The 10,562-nt window shown below is 45.3% G+C and overlaps 1 protein-coding gene across 2 annotated transcripts in view; it reads right to left on the bottom strand.

Moving 5' to 3' along the window:
- Nucleotides 1-8,841, bottom strand: part of VCL (vinculin) — a 64,179-nt gene extending 55,338 nt beyond the window's left edge. For both annotated transcript variants that reach the window (XM_076338472.1, XM_076338473.1), the window contains exon 1: nt 8,487-8,841. In XM_076338472.1, coding sequence (XP_076194587.1) covers nt 8,487-8,654 — 168 coding nt within the window. In that variant the 5' untranslated portion in view covers nt 8,655-8,841. The remainder of the gene's footprint in view (nt 1-8,486) is intronic.
- Nucleotides 8,842-10,562: the final 1,721 nt, after the last annotated feature.

Raw genomic sequence — 10,562 nt, forward strand, 5'->3', positions numbered from 1 at the left:
TACTCAATACCTTCTTTACCGCAATCTTTACTGAGAAGATCTGCCTTCAGCAATCCCAGATCCCCGAGACGCACTGAAAGTTTGGCACAAGGAAAACTTATCCTCAGTGAAAGACGACTAGGTTACATTTGCTATTCTGTGGGTGTAACCATTGATGGAAAATGCAATGCAGTTTTATTACAAAAGGTCTCTTCATAAGGATTCTAAGCCAACAGCAACAAGACACACAAGTTTTCTACAGGAACGGCTTGTTTCTGTTCTCCACTCTTTACTGGAGAACGCTGACATGAATCATCAGTTTCCTACCCTACCGATGAAGTCAGGGTACTGGGAAACTGTTCCGACACATGTTATCTCAGCGAGAGAGAGAGTTACCAAGATCATCATCATCATTTAGGAATCAATATGAGCTGACAGTTTCAGTAATCATGGAAAGCCTTTGGGAGTTGAGGTGTTTTTTTTCCTTCTTTCCCCCTTCATCAGCCAGTATTGTTATCCATTGATCATTATTCATAATGTAAATAATTATTCTGAAGCATCAGAACATTATTTACTTCAGAACAAGAGATCTGTTCCAAAGTGAGTTGTTCAGTACATTTTCACAGAAAACTTTGGTTCTAGTCTCAGGATAGGGGCAAGTACAAGTCATACCTCAGTAGATTTGAATTATTAGGCAAAGTAAACAAAGGACAGGCTTGCTCTCTCTACTGATTCTCTATCCAGTTTTTCATATTCTTACAAATGCACTAGGGCCTGAAATTACTGCAGGAACAAACTAGACTTACTTCCAAATATTATGCACATAGAGTTGTTCCCCCACCCCCTCACACAATTCAGTTTTGAGCTGCTAGGCTCATGTTTTAAGGAGATACTTATTGGTGAAACATTTGTAACTGAAAAGAAGATCCAGCCTTTATTTTAACATTTTATCTCTCCATGCAGCAAGTCATCCTGTATCCACAAAGTGTCTTCTGAAATGCAGATAGTTGCAATAACTACTCATCTGTGGTGCGTTTCCATGCATCAACAAGAATTGTTGCTTTAGACTCCAATTACAGGACATCATTTAGGGTTAATTCTCTCTTGCCTGATGTCATAAAAATTAAGGAAAAAATTATACAATTAAACATTACAATTAATTTAGTGGATACACTTACAACAGTTATATAGTTATAAAGATGATACTTTACTGTTCAAATTAGATAATAACAATGCTCCCTAGTAAGAGCTCCTATTGCTGTGTTTAAAGATAAATGCCAGGAAGGTTATCATTTTGCAGGAATTAAGAACCATGGCTGCAGAAACAAGTTCTGTATCAAAAATTGCTTCTCAGCATTTGACTGAGCAAGTGATAGAATAGAATTTGTGTCACTAAAGGAAAAAAAACACATCACATTGCAATGTTTCTTAAGGTCTAGTTTGCCAGTCTGACTTGCTTTGTAGAGTGAGAAATGGCAGAAGATTGATATTACTAATAGTAGATACTTTGTCTTCATATTTGAGGTGAAAAAATACAAAGCCAGTAAGACTTAGTGAAACAATGCAGTCAGAAACAAGAGCTTAGGAACAACACATACAAGCTGTACAACAGAGAAGTAGGGATAAAAAGCTAGTCTTAGCCGTATGTGAAGCCACTACCAAAATTAAGCAGTACTCAAGGCAAGGACTGACTAGGATGGCCTATTCTCTCCTTTGGAAAAATAATTGGCAAGAAAAGTGTCATTTGGCTTTTATTTACAATTTCTGGCAGATTTGGAACAAGAAACATACCCTAGCATTTGCAACACCAGTTAATGATTTCAGGCATCATTTCCAGTAACTAGCATTAACACCACATTTGCTAACACATCTTTAAAACCACTGCTTGGTTCCGCCTCCCCCCCCCCCCCCCCCCCCAAGTCCTCTCAGACTTCTTCATCAATTCAAATTTCATCTATATTGGGAATGGGGAAACACCTGTATATTACCACACTTATGTTCTGAAGCTACACGTTTCTAAGTGTAAAAAATACTAAACCATGTTTTATTTGGTTCATTGTTTTATTAAACTCTATAAAAGGAATTCCATGTCTACAGTCCAATACCACTATGTGGAGGAAATATCTTCTTGTTTCAAAGCACAAAGCAAAACTACATGACACTTTAAAGTTACAAGCCAGGAACAAGAATAAATTGCTAAACATTGGCCTTTAATATGGATTTAACAACTCCTCCCTCACTGGTGTAATTCACTTATGCAGCAGAAAGCGTATGTTCAGTTTTCCAGAGCAGGAGTGGTATACACCATATTGTTGGCATATGGAATTTTTTAGTCCAACTGTCACTTTAAGGTTATCCATTCTACAATAATATTCTCAGTTTTTTTGCCCAAAAAGCAAGCTGCATGTAATTACTAATGGAGGCATTCACCATCTCTATGCACATTTAAAGGAACAGAGAACAAAAGATTCCTTTTAAAGCTGATGGAAGAGACTGGTATAAATTAAGTCTCCAAACGTAGTAACAGAACAAAGAGATTATTCCATTCAAATCAGAAACTGATTTATCACTTATGTAAAGATAATTCCTAACAGATAAAAGCAAGAAAGACATTTATTATGTGCTTTTGTTATTACAAAGTTGCTTTCTGTCTGATTAATCATTAATCACTCTTCTCCCTGTCCCTCCCATGCACACCCCCTAATGGGTTTTATCCACTTTCTCAGAGCATATGGCCACGGTTCCCACAATGTAGTAAGTTATCCCTAAATAAATTGCAGGTAAATGTTCTATTTCAAAAAAGAAGGACATTTTTATTATTTAAAAAGCACTCTCTCTCCTAACACTAATCACAAGTTTCTACTACACATAGACAAGACCTAGAAACTTATAATGAAAAGACTTACTTTCTCTGAGATCATCAGGGCTCTTCTAGTACTCTCATTCACTTGTCACTAAGTTTGAGTTCTGTAGAGTTCAGATAAGCTGCTATAACAACCCATTTCTTTCACCTTAAAGATATTCCAATACAATAAACTGGAGATGGGGAGGCACAGATCTATACATATCCCACGACAAGTTACAAACATCAAGAAAAAAAATTCAGAAAGTTACTACAACCCCTTGAGAGCCATCTTTTGTGCTGTGCAGAAAATTCTGCAAGGAAAAAGCTTACTTTTTTCCTTTCTTCCCCATCCTCTTCCAAGATACATAAATACATAAACATAAATATTGCAAGCTAATTTTTCCTCTCAAAAAAGAGAAACATTAAGCTGTCCTCAACAGCTCACTCCTCTCTTGTGTACCCTGAGATACAGGCAAGTCAGCTATACCAGAAGAAATCCTAGGGATGAGGAAGCTGTTTTACTGTCCACAACATTCAGACCATTTCTCCTCATTCCAAGTGTTTAGCTATGTATTTGACATCTGCTGCTGCAATCATAACAAGGATTTCAAGGCAGGTTGCATTTTTCACAAATTCATTTATATAGGTGATTTCCAAGGTGGTGGTTTGCAGGTGTTGGTAGGCAATTCACCAGGGAAATTGTCCAGGGAAAAAGCACAGCTCTTTCCGCATGGCCCTGCAACCCCAGGCAACTTCTCACTTGACAGAGGCCCATGGATATGCACCCAGAACATGCTGATTGCTTCAGGTGATTACTACTTCTTCATCCACAAGGATGAGACAGGACAGCTGCTACAGCTACAATAAATGCAACTCTTCCACAGTTAAGGGTTGGTTTTATTTTTTTTGGTTGGTTTATTTTAAACTTTATCAGTACTTAGGCAGTGACATATAGAGTTTCACCTGTTTTGAGAGTAATCTACATGGTTAGTTGCGCCCAGATGGGGTGCGCTTCAGCTGGTGATATTTTAAAGAGACTGACCTCACAACTTCAGGAAGTGGCAAAAACCTCTGACATGAATGACTGTTTGACCTAGTGCTATAGGGTGTTGCTCTCATCGAGTACAATCTCCAGTTAAGCTCAATCTTATTCTAGACTGCATTTATTTACTTTTAAAAATAGTCCTTGGCCCTGCTCTACTTAAAGGAAACATCTGATAAACCATGACTACAAGACAGGATATTTGTAAGTTAAGAGACCCTTACTGATGATTAGCCTGATCTGCTAGCTGTGTTTAGTGACTGAGATGCAGAAAGATGTCAGTATAGTTTCATAAGCCTCCAAAACTCAGTAGGTACATAAAGGCGTATCACAGCATCCACCAAGAATACGTTCCTGAGAAATGTGATCGTTAACAATTTAATAGACAGTAAAGCAATTTTTCCCCATAAAAAATATGTAATAGAAATTGGATGCATGTAGACACTTATGAAACGTATAGATTCAAATTCAAAAGGACAGCGCCTATAGCACAGAGGATGGAAAGGCAGAAGCTGCATCATCACCTAGACAAGTGCTAGCCTTTCAGAGCAGATCTCTGTTCTGAAAGATCTCAGTCACTTCATTTGTGACCATAAGTGGCTTAAATCTTTCATTATGAGCATTTCACACCAGTGTCACTTTCCTCAGATGGCTCAAGTTCAGTCAAATTGAAGGACAGAAAAACAGGATAACTGTCAGGCATTTGGTCTCAGGTAAAGCAGGTCAAATATTTCAGAGCATTTACCTGGTTCAACAACCCAGCCTCTGAAAAGCCAACATCTCCTTGAGTTGCTGATCCTGCTCCAGTATTTAAGTTATGTGTAACGTACTTCCTACGTCCCTTCTCAGGTTCCCCTCTATTACCTTAGTTCTCATGCACAGAATTACTTCTCTATCTGTCAAACTCAGCAGCTTCACCCATGGTACTGTTGGTATTTGGCAGAGCAGCAGCAACACTGTTCTGAAGCAGTTCTGTCTGAAACAGTGGAGAAAAGTGACAAGAGTGGGCTATGCCCATACTGACAAAAAGCCAGAATCCATACAAGGCAGTAAGTGAATGGAGTTTAAAACATCAGAGTAGAATTTGCTTTCTCTGTTTGGCAGTAATATAACATTACTCTGAACATAAATGCTTATAAATTCACTACTGGAAAGTAGATGTTTCTCCTCCATGAAATGAAGTTTTTTTATAAAATGTGTGTGATAGGTTTAAGTTTTCTGCATCATCATTAGTCAGCTTTGATAGAAATCCCTTTTTTTAAAAATAGGCTAAAAGTTTGATGAATGTTTTATTTAAAAAAAAAAATAAATAGAAAATCACCATATGGTTCATTTCTTCCCAGTGAAGTCTGACCAGTTAGAATTCAGAATTTCATTCCACTGCCCACTAAACTAAATAGCATATACAGCAAGCTCCAAATTATTCCCTGCCTATTGGACTTGACTATTTCCCCACCCCCCACCAATTCTGTTGTCTTACAGTATTACACTTTTAGCTACAAGGAATACCAAACCAAACCCCAACCCTCCCATAAGAGGCACACATTCACTCCAAATATCAGCCAACAAAAACATTAAGATCTTCAGTTAAAAAAGGACTGATTTAGTACATTATTAATCTTGTGATATTAATCTGAAGCTTCTCCCTCAAATTCTTGGCTCTGGTCAAAGGTTATTTTTGTGCAAAAAAGCTTCTGCTGCTTACCTCTACGTGCAAAATTTTTGCATGGGCAACATGTACCTTATCTCACAGTTAAGAAATGTCATCAAATTACTTCAAAACAATTTGAGTATTGTTCTGCAAAAGCTATCCCCTAACAGGATATTCAAGACACAGTAGAATCAAACTGCCACATATTGGGAACTAATAGAGAAATGCAGAATACCAAGTCTTTGGTATTTACCGTTGAAAAGAGACTAACTTGTAAAGATTTAGTTATTTCATTAACTTCAACAATGACTTGGACTATCTCTTACCTAGGATTACTTTACAATTAGCTTCTGACAAGGAAGCATCCCTACAGTAGGTCTTCTTGGGTGTGCAAACCTCACATTAAAAAACCCATGAAACTTAACGTGGCTTCAGGCAAACCTTAAAATACAACACATCCATTTCTGACAGAAAAAATGGAAATGCATGCTGAACGGCAAACTGAAGGAAAAGTTCTCATATACAGGTCTGTAGTCAAGTTATCTAGGACTCCCTTTTAACTCATCTAATAATCTTAAGACTCTCATATCTATCAACCTCTGTTCCATCTTGGATATAGTGTATTGTGTTAACACCACCTCAGGAATGTCAGCAAAATAAACTTTAAGTTACTGCGCACGGCTCCTTCCTCATAGTCATTTTCTCATTTCCTAGCCCATTTCCCCACACAGCACATCTCCTAGGCCTTGCACAAGAATGGGTCTCAGCACTTCAAACACTGCTACCAGCAGTTACTTACAGATGCCATAGTTACATGAATTAAATATTGCACCTCCCAAACTGCAGAGTCCTTACCATAGGCTGGGGAGCCTGAGAATGGTGCTGCTGCGTGTGACAAGTTATCACTGAAAAACTTCTCTGCTGGTCAGTACTTACCATCATGTACACTTTGTGATACTGATGCTACACAAAGAACCCTGAGCAGACAGCAAGCAACACAAAGAGCTAGCAGCTACGTTATTGTCTTGGTCATACTGACAATTCCATCTTTACTATCACCTGTGAAGCCACCAGAAGGCTCGCAATTAGATAAACTAACTGCGCAAGTATTCCTGCTCCTGTGAAACTGCAGTTTCACGAATCACCTTTACACTTCAGAATGATGCACTGAAAACGCAGCTCCAGATAGGAAACAGAACTTTAATTTTGTATTTTTCCTAATGTAGTCAAAGCTGTATTTGACCAGATCAGGGCATCTTCTCTGTAAGTACCACTTCAGATTACACCACTTCTATTTGCTCTTTGTGAATTAACACAGAAAAAAATAATTCAACGGTCTTTCCTTTTATCTAGCTAGCAGGCAAGAAAGGAAAACCAGAGGCTTCCAAAACAGCCCAAAACAAAAGAAGAGCTGGCATTAGCAAGCTGCAGAAAGAAATGAATTCTGTTTCTGCATTTCTCTAGTAAATGCTACTTTATCAGATCAGGTTTCCTTTGAGAGGAAGGGGGCGGGGGGGGAAATAGTCACACAACCCAGTGATACAAGCTAAGCTCAGAGAGGCAAAGCGTTATTCTAAAGTCTTCCTTTCAAGGAAAAGTATTTCATACACTCAGGCTTCACACCCTTACAGCCAATATACCTATTACATCAGTTCACTGCTGCAGACCGACTGTTCTTCATAAAAACAAGTTTCAGCTGAAGTCAGCAAGAAGCACAAGCATTCCAGACAGTACATCCTGTAAAATTCATGGAGTCATGGGGACCAGGAGTTGTAGTTACACTGCAATAAACTGCAAAACCTCAGAGTGGCAAGTTATTCCAGCAGTAGCAAGTACTACAGGCTGAAATCTGATGATAAACACAACACGTACATTAGTCACCTTGACAGCTTCTTATACCCACAAGCCTCATGATTTCAGTGCATTAATATATCAGTTAACAGCAATACAATATTTTAACTGTATGTAGCTATTTCATTTTAAGGTAAAGTTTGCTGGCAAGGGATATCGCTTGCCATGAATGAATTAATAGTTTTGTAGGATTCAAAGTGAGCAAGTAACATCTGATGTTCAAAAATGAACTCGGAGTGTCTGTAAATGAACTAACAAAAGTGCAAGTATTAACAGGTAATTCTTAATGAAATAGGAGAGCATGCAACATTGCAGTGCTTTCTATAGCAAACAAAACATTTCTGCCTTGCAACAGTTTGCAATTAACAGCAACTCACACTCGAGGCTATGTTAACAAACAGAACAAACTACAGCTCCAAACTTTGCCTAGAAACCACAGGTCTGTCCCTCCTTGACTCCTGCACTGATAATGAACTGCCAGCCTTCACCAATATAGAAATCGCTATCAAATGCCTGGGAGGTTTAGGAGGTTTTTTTTCAGGATAGGATCACACTAAGTAAGTGTTTTGCCTTTTATAGCGCATGCAGTTAAACCACACAGCGTATCAGAGACATCTGTGAGACGTTTCAGGGTGCACTCCGCACTGAGTGGCTAAGGCGGTATGAACAGCAACAATTACCGCACTTCACCGCACTTTAACGTGATGTTGTCCCTCAGGTGGGGAAAAGGCAGACTTCTTCAGTCATAAAGATGGTGAACACCTCGCTGTTCCGGACAACTCATTGCTCTGCAGCACGGCTCGCCGAGCTCCTTCGCCGGCCGGGGCGGGAACAGCCGAAGGCGGCTTCCAGACAGGAGCCGCAGAGGTCCAGAAAGCCTCCCAGCTTAACCCCTTCCTGGCCCCAGCCTCGGCCACGGCTACCGGCGGCACCGCCGGGGAAGCCGGTCCGTTACGGGGCGCCGCTCGGACGGACGGCGCGGTGGGGCCCCGCGCACCTGTGCGGGACAGGCCGGGGCGGGCGGGCTCCGCGGCCGCGGGACCCCGAAGTTGGCCGCGGCGGCCAAAGTTGCTCCCGTGAGGAGGAGCGGAGGAGGCGGGCCGGCCGCCGCTACTCACCCGCACCAGGTTGCTGACAGCGGCCTGCACGGCCGACACGGGGGCGGTGAGGTCCGGAATGGCCTTGCCGTCCACCTCCCCCTCCTCGTGCATGATGACCAGGTGGGAGATCTGCTGGGCCACCGGCTCCAGGATGCTCTCGATGGTGCGCGTGTGGAAGACGGGCATGGCGGCGGCGGGGCGGGGGGCCGGGGCCCGAAGTCTGCACAAACTCCTGGCAAACTCTGTCCCTGCGGGCTGGCGCCCCACAGAGAGAGCCGCGGCCTCCGCGCAAGGAGGAAAACGAGGAAGCAGAGGAAAACAAACGACCACTCAGACCCCCCCCCCTCGCCCCTCAGCGGATTGCAGCAGCCCGGAGAAGCGGCTCCCGGTTCAGGCTCGCGGAGGCGGGACTCGAACTCGCTGCCCTCCTACCTCCCCCCCGCAGCACCCACCCCGCACTGGCACCGCTCCTCAGCCAGGCGGCGGCTTTTCAACCACCACAACCTACCCCTCCCGCGGCTCCCCGCCCCCTCGGCCGCCCTCGCCCAATGGCCGAGCCGGGACCGCCGCTCCCAGTGGCGCAGTGCCGCGTCCATCAACATTCCAGAGCCTCCCTCCCCCTCCGCCCCCCCGCCTTTCCCGCACCGCCCACCTTCCCAACCAGGCTTGGTTGCGCGGGCGCTGGTTTCCCAGCGTTGGGATGACGTCAGACATTCTGGTGTCCATATAAGGAAACGATTAAAGCCGGGGTGCCGGGATAGCGGCGGGGGGAGCGGTGGGATTCCTGCGCCCCGCCCCTCCCATGCCCCGCCGCCGGCGGCAGAAGTTTGGGCCGAGGCGGGCGCTGCCCGCGCCGCGCAGCTCGCCCGGCGGGGTGCGCCTGGCTGGGTATAACCGGGAACGGGGGTGGCCGAGGGGAGGCGGCGGCCCCCCCCCGCCCGCTTTCCCCCGTCCCTAGCCGCCGTTTCGAGAGGCTTCCCGCGGGGAGCGCTCCTCACGCCGCTGGCGCGACCCGTTTCCACCCCCGCGGCGGCTGCCGCCCTCCGCTCACGGGGCCGCGCTCTCCCCACAGCCCTCTCCGCAGAGCGCCCGCAGCCGGCCCGGGCCGGCACGCCCTGGGCGCGGTCCCAACCGCTTCCGCCCCCCCTGAGGAGAAGTGGCGGGAGGCGGCGGGGGCCGCTTCCCGCTCGCGCCTCGCCTGAGGGGGGAGGGGTGCCCCCGCCGCCCCGCCCGCGGCCCCTCCGAGTCTGAGGGGACGCGCGGGACAGCGGCCGCCGCCCCGACAGCGCTCCGTCGGGAGAGCTGTTAGGCGGCCCGCTGCCCGGGGTCAGTGCCGGGCGGCGGCCCTGCGGGGCGGGCCGGGCCGGGAGCGCTAAGTAAGGGGAGAGTGAATCGCGGCTCACGGTTTTTGCCGTTATAATCTCTGGTGATAGCAGCGGCACGGGCGCGGGAGCTCGTTTAAATACATTTAGGTGAGCGACGCGGTTTTGGGGGAAGGAATACGAACCGTAACCGGAGAGCAACGTAAATCCGCCTTTCCCCGTGGCGGTGATGTTGGAGCGCGGCAGCCGGTGGCTGCCCCGCCGGGAGTGAAGCGGGGTCGGTAGCGGGGGGCGGCCTGCCTTGGCCGGCTGTCGGCCTGCCACCAACGGTCAGCAGACCGCTCCGTGCGACCCCCTTACGGCGTTGTTATTTACGAGAGTGCTGTCCTGAGGCCTGCAAATACCATTGCCAGTCTCAATAAAACTTAGGGTGTGAGCTCACGCAGAGCGCTACATTGCCCGCTCCTCCAGCGCTGCCTGTGCAGTGTCTCTTGTGACACTGGGAGTACTCATGGTAATAAAATAAAGCATGTAAGTAAGGGGTTGCAGGATTGCGGTCTGTACTTCTTCCTTTCCTTGATAACATGAGCACAGAATTAGATTTGGAAAATGATTACTGGCTTTTAGGTATTTTTCTCTTTGTCCTGGTGCTGCTATTTTAAGCTATAAATCAATGTACCTGTCAGACTAGCGTTCACTCCTAAATGTTTCAGAGCAAACAGTATGCTTTCTGTGCAGTGTTTGAACACAGCCGGTCCTACCAGCAGACACA

This window comes from Aptenodytes patagonicus, chromosome 5 (assembly GCF_965638725.1).
Source record: "Aptenodytes patagonicus chromosome 5, bAptPat1.pri.cur, whole genome shotgun sequence".
NCBI classification, from domain to species: Eukaryota; Metazoa; Chordata; class Aves; order Sphenisciformes; family Spheniscidae; genus Aptenodytes; species Aptenodytes patagonicus.